The sequence below is a fragment of the Ceratotherium simum genome, chromosome 22 (genome assembly GCF_057802395.1).
Source record: "Ceratotherium simum simum isolate JZ-2026a chromosome 22, ASM5780239v1, whole genome shotgun sequence".
Lineage (NCBI taxonomy): Eukaryota > Metazoa > Chordata > Mammalia > Perissodactyla > Rhinocerotidae > Ceratotherium > Ceratotherium simum.
In genome coordinates this window covers 23,476,158-23,492,003 of record NC_141921.1, presented here as the reverse complement: position 1 = coordinate 23,492,003, position 15,846 = coordinate 23,476,158, and the positions used below count along the sequence as shown (strand labels likewise).

At 37.2% G+C, this 15,846-nt stretch overlaps 1 protein-coding gene across 7 annotated transcripts in view; it reads right to left on the bottom strand.

The window, feature by feature from the left end:
• The window catches only part of ZMYM6 (zinc finger MYM-type containing 6), a 42,270-nt gene that overhangs the window by 9,013 nt on the left and 17,411 nt on the right, over positions 1-15,846 (bottom strand). For all 7 annotated transcript variants that reach the window (XM_087446328.1, XM_087446334.1, XM_087446332.1 and 4 more), the window contains 6 exons: positions 15,262-15,537; positions 14,952-15,102; positions 14,200-14,372; positions 12,957-13,104; positions 11,615-11,755; positions 11,133-11,170 (listed from right to left, as the gene is read on the bottom strand). In XM_087446328.1, coding sequence (XP_087302454.1) covers positions 11,133-11,170; positions 11,615-11,755; positions 12,957-13,104; positions 14,200-14,372; positions 14,952-15,102; positions 15,262-15,537 — 927 coding nt within the window. The remainder of the gene's footprint in view (positions 1-11,132; positions 11,171-11,614; positions 11,756-12,956; positions 13,105-14,199; positions 14,373-14,951; positions 15,103-15,261; positions 15,538-15,846) is intronic.

Here is a 15,846-nt window from a genome sequence, read left to right as displayed (position 1 = left end):
AATAAAAATCAGAGCAGAAATAAATGAAATGGAGACCAAAAAACAATAGAAAAAATTAATAAAACCAAGAGCTGGTTCTTTGAAAAGATCAACAAAATTGACAAACCTTTAGCTAGACTCACCAAGAAAAAAAGAGAGAAGCCACAAATAAGTAAAATCAGAAATGAAAGAGGAGAAATTACAACAGACACCTCAGAAATACAAAAGATTATAAGAGAATACTATGAAAAGCTATATGCCAACCAATTTGACAATTGGAAGAAATGGATAAATTCTTAGAATCATACAACCTTCCAAAACTGGATCAAGAAGTAGTAGAGAATTTGAATAGATCAATCACCAGTAAGGAGATCGAAACAGTAATCAAAAACCTCCCCAAAAATAAAAGGCCAGGACCAGACGGCTTCCCTGGTGAATTCTACCAAACATTCAAAGAAGACTTAATACCTATCCTTCTCAAACTCTTCCAAAAAATTGAGGGGGGGAAGCTCCCTAACTCATTCTACGAAGCTGACATTACCCTGATACCAAAACCAGACAAGGACAACACAAAAAAAGAAAATTAGAGGCCAATATCACTGATGAACATCGATGCAAAAATCCTCAACAAAATACTAGCAAATCGCATACAACAATACGTTAAAAAGATTATACACCATGATCAAGTGGGATTTATTCCAGGTATGCAGGGATGGTTTAACATTTGCAAATCAATCAACGTGATACACCACATTAATAAAATGAAGAATAAAAATCACATGATCATCTCAATAGATGCAGAGAAAGCATTTGACAAGATACAGCATCCATTTATGATAAAAACTCTGAATAAAATGGGTATAGAAGGAAAGTACCTCAACATAATAAAGACCATATATGAGAAACCCACAGCTAATATCATCCTCAATGGTGAAAAACTGAAAGCTATCCCTCTAAGAACAGGAACCAGACAAGGATGACCACTGTCACCACTCCTATTTGACATAGTACTGGAATTCCTAGCCAGAGCAATCAGGCAAGAGAAAGAAATACAAGGGATCCAAATTGGAAAGGAAGAAGTGAAACTCTCACTATTTGCAGATGACATGATTTTATATATAGAAAACCCTAAAGAATCCACCAGAAAACTTTTAGAAGTAATAAACGAATATGATAAAGTTGCAGGATACAAAATCAACATACAAAAATCAGTTGCATTTCTATACACTAACAATGAAGTAGCAGAAAGAGAAATTAAGAATACCATCCCATTTACAATTGCAACAAAAAGAATAAAATACCTAGGAATAAACTTAACCAAAGAGGTGAAAGAGCTGTACACGGAAAACTATAAAACACTGCTGAAAGAAATTCAAGAAGACACAAAGAAATGGAAAGACATTCCGTGCTCTTGGATTGGAAGAATTAACATAGTTAAGATGTCCATACTTCCTAAAGCCATCTATAGATTCAATGCAATCCCTATCAAAGTTCCAACAACATTTTTCACAGAAATAGAACAAAGAATCCTAAAATTTACATGGAACAACAAAAAACCCCGAATAGCTAAAGGAATCCTGAGAAAAGAGAATAAGGCTGGAGGTATCACACTCCCTGATTTCAAAATATACTACAAAGCTATAGTAACCAAAACAGCACGGTACTGGCACAAAAACAGACACACAGATCAATGGAATAGAATCGAAAGCCCAGAAATAAACCCACACATCTACAGACAGCTAATCTTTGACAAAGGAGCCAAGAACATACAATGGAGAAAAGTCTCTTCAACAAATGGTGTTGGGAAAACTGGATAGCCACATGCAAAAAAATGAAAGTAGACCCTTACCTTACACCATACACAAAAATTAACTCCAAATGGATTAAAGACTTGAATGTAAGACCTGAAACTATGAAACTTCTAGAAGAAAACATAGGCAGTACACTCTTCGACATCGGTCTTAGCAACATATTTTCAAGCACCATGTCTGACCGGGCAATAGAAACAATAGAAAAAATAAACAAATGGGACTACATCAAACTAAAAAGCTTCTGCACAGCAAAGGAAACCATGAACAAAATGAAAAGACAACCTAACAATTGGGAGAAGATATTTGCAAACCAACCATCTGATAAGGGCTTAATCTCCAAAATATATAAAGAACTCATGCATCTCAACAACAAAAAAACTACCAAGGCAATTAAAAAATGGGCAAAAGACCTGAACAGACATTTCACCAAAGAAGATATACAGATGGCCAACAGACACATGAAAAGATGTTCAAAATCATTAACTATCAGGGAAATGCAAATCAAAACTACAATGAAATATCACCTCACGCCCATCAGAATGGCTATAATTAGCAAGACAGGAAACAACAAGTGTTGGAGAGGATGTGGAGAGAAGGGAACTCTCATACACTGCTGGTGGGAGTGCAAACTGGTGCAGCCACTATGGAAAACAGTATGGAGATTCCTCAAAAAATCAAGGATAGAACTACCATATGATCCAGCTATTCCACTGCTCGGTATTTATCCAAAGAACTTGAAAACACCAATCCATAAAGATACATGCACCCCTGTGTTCATTGCAGCGTTATTCACAATAGCCAAGACTTGGAAGCAACCTACGTGCCCATCAAGGGACGAATGGATAAAGAAGATGTGGTGTATATACACAATGGAATACTACTCAGCCATAAGAAACGATGAAATCCAGCCATTTGTGACAACATGGATGCACATTGAGGGTATTATACAAAGTGAAATAAGTCAGAGGGAGAAGGTCAAATACCGTATGATTTCCTTCATTAACTAGTAGATAATAACAACAATAAACAAACACACAGAGACAGAGATTGGATTGGTGGTTACCAGAGGGGAAGGGGGGCGGGAGGAGGGTGAAAGGGATAATTCGGCACATGTGTGTGGTGATGGGTTGTAGTTAGTATTTGGGTGGTGAACATGATGTAATCTATGCAGAAATAGGAGTATAATGATGTACACCTGAAACTTATACAATGTTATAAACCAAGGTTAATGCAATAAACAAAAAATTTAAATAAATAAATAAATAAATATCATAAAATCAAAAAAAAAAAAAAGAAACGATGAAAACCAGCCATTTGTGACAACATGGATGGACATTGACGGTACTATGCAAAGTGAAATAAGTGAGAGGGAGAAGGTCAAATACTGTATGATTTCCTTCATTAAGTAGTAGATAACAACAACAATAAACAAACACATAGAGACAGAGATTGGATTGGTGGTTACCAGAGGGGAAGGGGGGAGGGAGGAGGGCGAAAGGGATAATTCGGCACATGTGTGTGGTGATGGGTTGTAATTAGTATTTGGGTGGTGAACATGATGTAATCTATGCAGAAATAGAAGTATAATGATGTACACCTGAAATTTATACAATGTTATAAACCAATGTTACTGCAATAAACAAAAAATTTTTTTTAAAAAACTGTAAAAAAAAACAAAACACCAAAGTGACAATAAAACATCTAAAAAGAAAAAAAAAATCACTTTTTACACATTTTAATATCTGTATATTACAAATTTTAATTATGATAGTACTGCCAAATTGCTTTCCATAGAAGTTATATCAAATTATACGACCTTCAGTAATGTATGTGGGGGCCAGCCCGGTGGTGTAGCAGTTAAGTGCGCGTGCTCCACTGCGGCTGCCTAGGGTTCGGATCCCGCACCAACGCACCGCCTGTCAAGCCATGCTGTGGCGGTGTCCCATATAAAGTGGAGGAAGATGGGCACGGATGTTAACCCAGGGCCAATCTTCCTCAGCAAAAAAAGAGGAGGATTGGCATCGGATGTTAGCTCTGGGCTAATCTTCCTCTCAAAAAAAAAAAAAAGTAATGTATGTGAACACAGTCTAGTCAACACGGTATTATCAAACGTTTTGCTACTTCTCAATAAGTGAAGAGTTATCTAACACTACTGTGGTTAGGTATTTTTCATGTTTAAGCATTACTTATACTTCCTCTTCTGTGAATTGTCTAGTCATCCTTTGCCCTGTTTTCCTTTATCTTTTAAAAAAAATTTTATGCATAATTTTTGAAAGAGTAATGTAATATGAGACATAAATTCAAAGATTCAAATACTAAACAATGAAAAAACAAAATTCTCTTAAAATTCTCCCCCAGTCATTCAGTTCTCAGAGGCAACCACTATTACCTATTTATTGGCTGCCTTTCAGAAATATTCTATATGTATATTCAGGCATGTGTTGTGTGTGTTTAAAATACAAGTGGTAGTATGATATACAGTTTTGTGTCTTTTTTCACTTATTATATATGAGACTGCTCTATATCTGCACATACAGAGCTGTCACATTCTTTTTAACCACATAGTATTCCACTGTATGGATATAGCATACTTAACTACAGTCCCAAGAGAACCACTGTGTATGCTCGTGCAAGGGACTCCATTTGCCAGGCCATGTGACGAAGTGTGGGATTGGAGGGGGGAGCATTTCAGGCTCTACCTGCACAGGGCTATTTTTTTCTAATTCACACAATAACTCAGGATGAACTCACAGTGGCCCTGACCGCTGACGAAACAATTAGGTTGTTTTCAAGCTTTCGCTACTACAGACAATGCAGTAATTATTATCCTTGTACATACCTCACTTCATAAATGGGTGAAATGTATCTGAAGGACAAATTCCTAAAAATGAAGTTCCTGGGTAAAATGGTATTTACATTTTATATTTTAACAGGTTTTACTAAATTGCCCTCTGTAGCAGTTTTCCCAACTTCTATGGGCAATATGTAAAAATGCCTTTACAGTGTTATCCATTTTTATCTTTGCCATTATGATAAAACTGTAGTTCTAACTGGCATTTCTCTAATTTTGAAGTTGAATATCTTTGCATATGCTTAAGAACTATTTTCATTTCCTAGTCTGTAAACTGATAAATCATACTTTTGCCCATTTTCCTAATGGGTGTTGGGTCTTTTTATTGTTTCATAGAACCTCTTTACATATGAAAAAAACTAGCCTTTTATGAAATGAACTACATTCTTTTTTTTTTTGTTTTTTGGTGAGGAAGATTAGCCCTGAGCTAACATCTGTTGCCAATCATCCTCTTTTTGCTGAGGAATATTGTCCCTGAGCTAATATCTGTGCCCATCTTCCTCTATTTTACAAGTGAGATGCTTGCCACGGCATGGCTTGATAAGCAGTGCGTAGGGCCATGCCCGGGATCCGAACCTGCGAACCCTGTGCCACCAAAGCGGAGCATGCACACTTAACCACTACACCACCAGGCCGGCCCCCTTTTCATTTTTTTTCCTTTGTTTCTTGCCTGTGAAATGTATTTGAATTTCCCTAACAAATCTTTTACGGCCTCTGGGTTTTGTGACATATTTAGAAAGACTTTCTCCACCTCTGCATTAAAATTCTTTCCTATATTTTTTCCTAGTATTTTTATTATTTTTTTACATTTAAATATTTTCTCCACTTAACTTCATTTTGGTTTAACTTGTGAGGTGAAATCCAACTGTACTTTCTTCCAGCTGTCTACTCAGTTGTCACAACACTTTTTATTGAATAATTTAGATGTCTCCTACTCATCTGAAATGCCACCTTTATTATTTCTCAATTCCCATATATATAGTTAGGTCTATTTCTGGACTTCTTTTCTATTGAGTTGTCTGTCTATTCATGGCTTCAGTATCAGTTGTTTTAAATATATAGCTTTATTTGTAGTTTTCCTATAATTTCGGAAAGTAGCTCTTCCCCTTCTTATTCTTCTTTTAGCAGAATTTCATTGAGGGTTTTTAAGCAGTGGAATGACACAATCTGATCTGTGTTTTAAGATGATTCCAGCAACAATGTGGAGAAAAAAACTGCAAAGGGCAAGAATGGAAGCAGGAAGACAGGTAGGAGGTCACTGCAATAATCCAGAAGAAAGATGATGGTGGCTCAGACTAAGGAGGTAGCGAAAGGAGTAGTAAGAAATCAGGAACCTTGGAGAGGAAGTCTGGGGAAACTACAAGCGTTCTGTTTTAGACATATTAATTGAGATGGCTATTAATCATCTAAGTGTAAACGTCAAGTAGGCAGTTGCATACACGAATCTGGAGCTCAGAGGTCAGGGCAAGAGAAATAAACCTGAGTATCAGCCACCATCTAGGTGGTGTTTAAAACCACAGGACTTTATGCGTCCCCTAGGAAGTAATGTAGACTGAGAAAAGGGATAAGTCTGATGACTTGGCAGTTGAAGAAGGTATTTTAAGAAGGAAAGAGACATCAAATGTTCCTGAGAGGAAGAGTAGAATGAGAACTGAAAACTGCCCATTAGATTTGGCAAAATAAAGACGGATGGCACCCTTGACAAGAGTAGTTGCAGTGGACTGATGCAGTCAAAAGCCTGACTAGAGTGAGCTAAGGAGAGAGAACAGATAAGGAAATGGAGGCAGCAAGTAGAGGCCACCGAGAGAGGAGTTTTTCCAAAATGGAGAGCACAGAAACGGGACAGTAGCTGGAGGACCACGGTGTTAAAGCAGGACTTGTTTCAGATAACGAGTATTACTCCATGTTTTTGTGTTGATGAAAATGATGAATAGAAAGGGAGGCAAATCCAGAATATATAAAGAAATTCCATAAATCAATAAGAAAAAGACAATTCAACACAAAAACAGGGAAAAACTAAAAACAGGAAATTCAAAGAAAATTCAGATGTTCCAAAACATAGAGATATAAGCAAACTCACTAGTAATCAGTGACATGCAAAATAAGACAACAATAAGATATTACTAAACAAATTGGCAAGAAAATGTTTAAACGTGACATTACATGATAGTGAGGCTGTGGGAAAGGAATACAATCATAAACTACTGGTGGGAATAAAAACTGGAATAGCCACTCTGTAGGGCAATTTAAAAACTAAAAATGCAAATATGGCCTTGACTCAAAAATTCCACTCTTATCTATCTACACTAGACAAACACCTGCACACATGCACAAGGAGACATGTACAAGGGTGTTCACAGTAGCAGAGATTTTTAATAGTGAAAAACTGGAAGCAACCTAATGTTCATCAACAGAGCAATGGATAAATAAAACATGGTACCTACAAACAATACAATACTATACAGCAGTCAATAGGAATGTACCAAACCTACTAAGAATCGCATAAGGGGCCAGCCATGCGGTGTAGTGGTTAAGTTCAGCGTGCTCTGCTTTGGCGGCCCGCGTTCGCAGGTTCGGATCCCAGGCGTGGACCTATGCCACTCGTCAGCCATGCTGTGGCAGCAACCCACAAACAATATAGAGGAAGACTGGCATAGATGTTAGCTCAGGGTGAATCTTCCTCAAGCAAAAAGAGGAAGATTGGCAACAGATGTTAGCTCAGAGCAAATCTTCCTCAACAACAACAACAAAAAAAGAATCACATAAATATTTTTTGAACAAAATTAAATATGTTCCATGGATTTGTATATATGAATGTGAAAGATTAAAAACGGTCTGAAAGGACATACACCAAACTCATAATGAGAGTTGCATCTAGGCATGTGAAAATGGGACTGGTGGTAGTGATTAATTTTTTAAAAAAGAATTTTTAAAAAGTAGGAGAAAAAAATCCTGAGCAAATAAGCCAAATCTAACAACGGTTAATTCTGGATAGTGGGAATACAGTAGAGCAGGAGTTGGCAAACTATGGCTCTTCAGCCAAGTCCAGCCCACCACCTGTTTTTGTAAATAAAGTTTTATTGGAACACAGCCACTCACTCATTAATGTCTTGTCTATGGCTACTTCTGTGCTACAATGGCAGAGGTGAGAAGTTGCAACAGAGACCGTACGGCCTGCAAAGTCTAATATATTTACTATCTAGGCCTTTATAGGAAGAGTTTGGTGACTTTTGCAGTTGACTTTCTTCGTTGTATTTTCCTGTATCTCACCTTTCCTCAAAATGTAAATAACTTGAAATAACTTCCCCACTTAAATATCTTGAAGGAGATTCACACTAAAGCCCCAGAGAAACGAAGAAAAGATTCTAAAAAGGTCAGATTTTTTAAAATCATAAGAGTACTACATTATTTATTATTATACTTTTTATAGACTAAACTAAAAATATTATCAGAGCTATTCTGTAACACAGTTTAAATGAGTGGTAAATTATAGAAGTACTCCATATCAGGACAACATATATAGGGCAGTCACATTTAACATGAGGAATATGTTCCTGAAAACCTTGAATAATTCAAAACTAACATAATTCAAGACTAATTGTCCCATATATATAAAGTAGAGGAGGGATGCATTCTCAGAGTACATAAATCTACAACCAATATAGAGTATTTTTATAATAGATATTAATAATGCTTATTAATAGAAAATACATTCATATCTTAATTATAATTATGTGGTTAATAAAAAATTAATTCTATAACAGCAATTTATTAATCATGTAATTTAAAAATATAATTTAATGTACAATATATAATATACAAATAAATACAAAATTAACTTAATTATAGTTCATTAACTAATATGGTATACTGCCTGAAAAGAATTAAGTAGAAGTTATTATTATCATCTTCCAACAACACAAATAATGGGAGAATTAAGAGGTATCAAATTAGGACAAGCTACCTCTCTCTCTCCACATTATGGTGAAGGCTGGTCTGATTTCCTGGAAGACTTCTGCTAAAGAATGAATCTAATGTGGTTTGTTTTTTTCTCTCATTTTTTTTCACTGAGGATTTTTTGATATTCAGATACACTGTCCATCTTCCGCCTTGAGACCATGGAATAATAACCCACATTTGGGTCATCCTCATCAAAAATAGCAATTGTTGCTGAACTATGGTCAAAAGGCTATGCCAGTCACTTCACTGCTAGCTGATGTGCTGAAAGCCCAGGCTGAGTGCTGGGGCCCTCTTCCTGCTACCTTTCTTTTTCCAGTCCTAGCAAGTCTTCCTTTATTAATCCACGGGGACTAGCCCAAGCAAAATTTTGACATCTCCTTCATCAACCTTGCACAATCTACCTTCTTTAACACTTTCACAGATTTTTTATTAGCAGGTCTTATGCTGTCTTCCAAGTTAAAGCCTCTTTAAATTATGGTAAAGCTGAAATATTTCGATAGCTTCAGAGTTAGCAGATATAGCTTGCCTGCTCATTTTTATATTTTTAAAACCTTGGTGGGCTTTAAAATTTGAAAGCCAGCCATGACTTGTAGTAGTAAACCTTTTTCTCTCACTGTCACCTCTTTTCAAAACATCAAAAATACTCCATGCCTTAGCACAGATGATAGCTTGGCCTTAAGGGTGCATTACAGCAGCATTGATCTTGCAGCCATGTTGCCAGGATTTTTTCCATTTATTCTATTATTCTCACCTGGTTATACGATAATTTTATGAACTAAAGAGTATACCTGCTTTTTTTTTTTTGGCTGCAAAAAGCTTTATTGTTTCCACTTGGTCCACAGCTTAGGAAAGGGCTCCAGTGGCTAGAGGGAGAGGCACAGGCAGAAGCCCTGACACCAAGGGGATGCTCTAGGGGCTCTCAAAGGCCACTGGGCTCCGGAGGCTCCTAGTCGTGCCTGAGGGTGAGCCTTTCAAAGAGATACTCGCCCAGCCCAGCCTAGGGGCGAGCCAGCCTGTGGAAGTTAGTCAGGTGGTGGCCCATCTTGACGAGTTTCACCTCCTCATCTAGGAAGTGGCTCCCCAGGAAGTCATAAAGATGGGGGTCTGTGCGGGCAGAACCCCAGGCATGCAGATCCAAAAGGGCTTGGTTCAGGTTCTTCTCCAGGACCATGACAGCTTCCATAGTGTCCAGGGTCTTACCCCACTCATCTTGGGACAATTTCTGCATGTCCTGGAAGAAGACATGGCCGCCGCGCTGGTCTTGCATTTTCAAGAGAGACTTGGCACCCTCAGGCTTCTCCTTAGCCAACTTGTGGAAGAATCGGCCCACACCCTCCAGAGCCACATCATCACGGTGCAAACAGAAGCCCAGAAAGAGGCAGGTGTAGGAGGCTGGCACTGACCAGGCGGTTGACAGCAGCCCCCACCTCGGTGGAATAATTCTGACGAATCTGGGAGCTCATGGTTGATCAGCAATAAGGAGCTAAGCTCAAAAAACGGTGTTGGCTGGTCCTGGAGGGAAAGGATGGCTGAGAAGATGGTTCTGAAGGTTGCAACTGGAAAACAAGTCACAGGGTGGTCGGAGGCTGGAAGGAGCATCCCTGGTCTGTTCCATCCAAACACCGTGGAAGCAAGAGACAGATCCGTGGGACCGCCAGGCACACCGCTTTTGGTTTTTTTGAGCATTATCTCCAGTATTCTGCAGGGTGCACTCTCCTAACGGCATGGCATATCACAGCAGTGGTCTGGCATTGTCACAGAGTTTTATCACATCTAACTTCCAAATTTACTGAATTTGGGACACACTTTTTAGCACTTGTACCACCACTAAATGAACTTAAATGACATTGTCTTATGATATTAAAAACACATTTTTAATTGTATCAACAGCAAATGTTGAGAGAGCAGCACAAGTCACCAAAAACATTAACCCAAGATCTGACACATTAGGTTCATGTGATAGTCATAGAGGATAATGGGAATTTTGTTTTCTTGCTGAAGTGATGCTGACACAGGACAACGATGACACAGCCTGCAATCCTTGCAGCCTGCCAGATTTCAAATTATGAATTTCTTCAAAAAAAATTTTTTTAATTTTGGCAAGTTTCACAATATTTCAAATTTGAGACGTAAAGTGGGAATTTAAATATATTTTTACTTTGCACTATTTTCAGCCTCACATAATTCAAAGATGCATAAACCAACAATATGCTGAACTTTTTCAAAAGACTTTCCAGTTTAAAAGAAAATTACTTGAAGGTAGTAAAAGAGGAAAATAAGCAACCAGATGGAATTAACGAGTATTTACAGAAATTAAGGAGCCAGAACACAAACAATAAAATAAATCAGGAATGTACTCTTATTAGTGAACTAGTGTCAGACTTGAAGATTTGAAAACAAAAGTTAGTGCACTCCACTTTTTTTAACGACTACGCTGCAAAAAGAAACGTACTCAGATATATATTAGAACATTATATCCAAAATGAAAAAAAACCGGCATTATCAGGAAAAATATTAACAATAAAACTTACATCTTCAATGATCTTTGCTGCCTCTTTAGTAACTGCACCTGTTATAAATTTAAAAATACATTATTATCCCCAGAATTATACAGAAGTAAACACTGAAACCAAGAAGTTACTTTCCTCTCACTAAGGTGGGCTAGAGTTTAGATTAGAATTTCTCAAAAAATAGCCCAAGGAAACTCAGCATCAACATCACCTGGGCTGCTTGGTAAGGGTCAGATTCCTGGGCCCCAATCCCATCCTACTGTATTAGAATCTCTGGGGATAAAGGCAGGTATACTAAAATCATTTGGATTCTTAAAAAAATAAACTGTGCACACCACTTCCTTCCCTATCCACGCCACCCTGTTGCTACCCTCTTCCCTCAGAGACAGAAGGGCATGTTTCCTCATATAAATGTAAACGTAAACATTACCAATGAATGTAAATATTAGACTAAACAACACTCACTTTTACAATCTAATCAAATGCCTTTATATAAGTCATACCTTTTAAAGCACTGTTAGTGCTGCCTGTGGGCTGGGCAGGAGATATTTTTGCCAATGACACCACACTGGTTATAACTGGTGTTGTATTTGTCCTTGCAGAAGGGAGCTCCGCTGAAGCAGTTTGCGCCTTAGAAATAATTACTGATTAAAATAAACAAAAAGGTAAGACCTAGTATAAACAAAAAGGTCACACAAAAAAACCCTGTTTAACAACTAAGTCTTCAAGGTGCAATGCAAATATCTAACTCTGTATTTTGCTGGATTGAGTGATTCTGGTCAAATTAGTGTTCATTAGGGCTAAACAGAGCCTGATTGTCTAAAATTATAAACCTCAATTGATATTTAACACGTGAAAATATAGGAATTAGCTTCAGGATTATCTGGGTTTTCCAACTAGTGAATATTAAAACTCTTACACCTAAGCTTGCTTCAAATAAAAATTTAACATAAAAATGTTTATAAATAAGTTGGTGAGGTAGCGGTCCATCCAAATAAGAAAACTGGTTTTGTTAACCCACATAATAGAGTGAAAATTCTACCGCCAACCTGACTGGTCTTAGGGAATGGATGGCCTACATAAAAGATCAGCACAAGGCACATGTGATCAAGGTGATGATTAACACGATTGCAAAGGCTGGTAAGGGCCAGAAGGTAAGGAGCCAAAGCATGTGGATTCTGTCCACTGGGCAGCACTCCAGGCTTTGTTCAGGGAGCATAATATCAAATCTAACTCAGAGAGATGCTACTTTAAGAATATGCCACATATCTGTCTATTCATCTGGATATTCTGACCACATTAGCTGTCCTACTTGCGAAATTATTTTATTCTTAGCCAGGAAAAACTTCGCTACCCATGAAGAAATGGTCTACTTTATTTTTCCTGATATAATTAATGTGTTGGGTTTTTTTCCACAGCTATAAGCAAGCTCTGGATCAAATCTTACACCAGTCGCAGCAACTGTATTAACATACTTATACCCTCTCCCTTTGTTTGCCCCAATTGTCTATTTTTATTTCTAGTTTATTAACTAAATAGCATATATTCCTTAGTGAAAGTCACTTATGTAAAGATAAATTCAATCAAAAGCAATCAAATCTCATTTTCCTATAAAAGTAGTGCATAGACTTTTATTGATTCCTTGGTGTGTTTGATTAGGACAGGAAAAAGCATCAGGATTAGTTTTCCCTCAAGGGCCATTTTTAAGGATTCTTACAGGAAAATTCAAAGAAATTCAGGCTATTTGAATCCAGTGAAGTTTTGTTTTTATTATATTATTTGCTGTGTGCGGATAGTATATCCTAGCACTGACATAAAGATCCCACTAGCCAAGTGTAATTTTACCTTTATTTTGTGGAAGACGGTCATTCGTAATTTGCCGATGACAAAACTCCAAGACACAAAATAGGTTACAGAAATGTTTGACGTTTCCTCGCCATTTTATGGACTCACTTAGCTTACCCTGTCGTTTACAACCATCACACTTGGCCATCTGAGAAAGAAATGTAAGACACGTTAGGCTGAAACTATAAAATAATGAAAAGATAACATTAATCAGAAAACTAGAAGGCACTATGAAAATGGGATGTATGAGTCAGTTGAGACCACAAAATGTAAGATTCCTGCCTTAAAATATTGTGGCTAAAAATATATACACTTAATTATTTGTTTCATATAGATGCCCTCAATCGAGAGGATGTAAAAGTTGATCTCCTGTTTTCAAAATTACTGATGAAGGAATATAAAGATAGGTTCTATTTTTAAAAGGTTCAGAGGCAGCATATTGCAGTAGAAAGAATATGGGCTTTGAAGTCATAAAGACTTGGTTTTGTTCGAATATCTAATGAGGTATCCTTTGTCTTAAGCACTGTCATAGGTCCTGGTCATAGAATTATGAAAAGATACACCTCCTCCCCAACAAGATTATATTTTAGGGAGTAGGTAGACAAGTAAACAGGTGATTTCACCAAAGTGTTATAGGTGCTGTCCAGCTGTCACCTACCAGCTTCTTCAAGGGCACGTTACTTAACCTCCCTGGACCTTACTCCTTTTCCTTATTTATAAATTGGCAATACTCCTACCTCTGGGGATTGTGGTGAGGATAAATGAAATAACACTTATGAAGCACCGGACATGTATCAGTGATTCAATTCATTGTTAGCCTTTCAAAGAGGTAATTTTTTTTTTAGAAAGAGGTCAGTCATAGTCATTTGACCTATGAAGTGAGAACAAGGTCTGACTTCAAATTCCTCAGAGGAACCTTATGAACAACAGAGCCATTAAAGGCAACATAACTATGAAAAGCTCTAACTTGAAAGAACTCAAAGCTATAAATAATGTCAATGTGCCTAATCGGAAAGCAAAAAATAAAAGAAACATATCCTCAACAACAAGAAAGTCTCCAGAAATTCTATACTCTTTACCCCAAAGACTTCATGTTTATATTCAATTGCATTTTGCTTTAGGGGCCCATAATTTATTTTACCCAGTTTTAAACACCAAACTTTTCTTCACACATTTTGACAATATTTTAAACAGAAAATAATTTGTACTAACTTCAGAAGCCAAAGAGGTATATTACATTTACCTGATAAAACAGAACCGTAAATTTGGACATGCAATCTTCACAACAAAACTCTTCTAACTTGCCCTCCAATCGATTTTCTACCAAATTAGGGGATGTCTGTGAACAATAACTGCACATCTTACAGTAGTTTCCCCATCGTTCTCCAAAGTCACGGGCAGAGAGGAATTTGCAAACTGAGAACCGGAAGGGATGAAAGGAAGAAACATCAGATTTACATTAACTTGAGGGAGGTAAAGTGAGTTTCTATAGTCTTAGATACCAACTTCAAGCTAATTCTAAACACTTGACACAATTATTTGCCTCTAGGTTAAAGGACAGTCTTTATAATCACAAAACAAAGTCATATCACTTTTAAATATACTCTAAATATTAGGCCATCTATATTCAGAAACATCAGAGGTATAAAAGTTTCTTAAGCCAAGAAGCAGCAATTGCTTAAGGACCCTCTTTACAAATGGGTGCAGAAACAAAAAGATCTCTGAAGTCATAGCCAAACTTGTGAAGAGATTTTCTATACTCTATGCTAATATCATTGATCTTATTATATTTTGAAATTTTTCTTTATTGAGATTATTGTAACATTTAAAAGGATAAACTTTAAAGTGGATTAAGAATAAACTCAATAAAAAAGCCTCAAATTATACCTCATGAAACAAAAATTACTTGAAAATTAACTGTGGATTAATAGCCTATCACCATGAATTACTTCATAACCACAGGCTCCGTGGATAAAAGTGAGCTTTTTTCTTTACCTTCACTACAGAATGGCTTATCCACCCCTGAGTATCGTACAGTCTCCTTTATAATTTTCTGCAGTTTACAATAGTCACACATTGCCATAACTTTGTTTTTCTTTTTGTAGTCATCGGAGCAAGTCTTGCCACAAAACAGAAACATTTTGCCCTGAAGAGAAAGAAAGAAAAAAATCTAATAGTTGCTGTATCTTTAAGAAATCCTTTTCCTTCTCATTTCAAAGCAAACTGAGTGATTGTCAAAGACAAAAAGACAAAAATGCTTCTATTGATAAGTTTATATTCAGTCCCTTTCACAAGCTCTCTTTACCTTGTAGAAAAGAAGTTCTGGTTTTGTGGCAAACAGATGGTTACAGTGCTGACACTTGAGTTTAACAACTGTATGGGTTACAGCAACTTGCTGGGGTTGGGCAGCAAGAGGCTGGAGACTGACCGCAGCGGAGCCACTGATGGAGCTGGGGGAAACAGCAGAGGTGTTACCTCCTCCTGCGGACACCGCTGACCCGGAGGGCGGACGGACAACCACTTGGCCCTGAGACGGGGGCACCACTGAAGGGTTTGTTCCTTTTGGCTTGTTAAATACATTCTGAACGAACACAAATAAGGCAAACATTTTATCAACAAAGAAATAACGTAACCTGGTAACTTTCATTTTCTCACTTTATAATAAATTAATTCCCCCACAAACATCTCTTTAAAATTCTATAAAGTAGTTCACAGAAAGAGTTTAAATGGCATACTTCCAGAATAGAAGGACTAAAATAGTTCAGAATAGAAGGACGGAGAAACGTAACATTAGAAGGTTGAGGCATGGAATTCAGGCTTTCCAGACAAAGAGCTCTAATATACGTCTTTAATAAATTATAGCAGGTCTCTCTTCCCCCCAAGATACCCC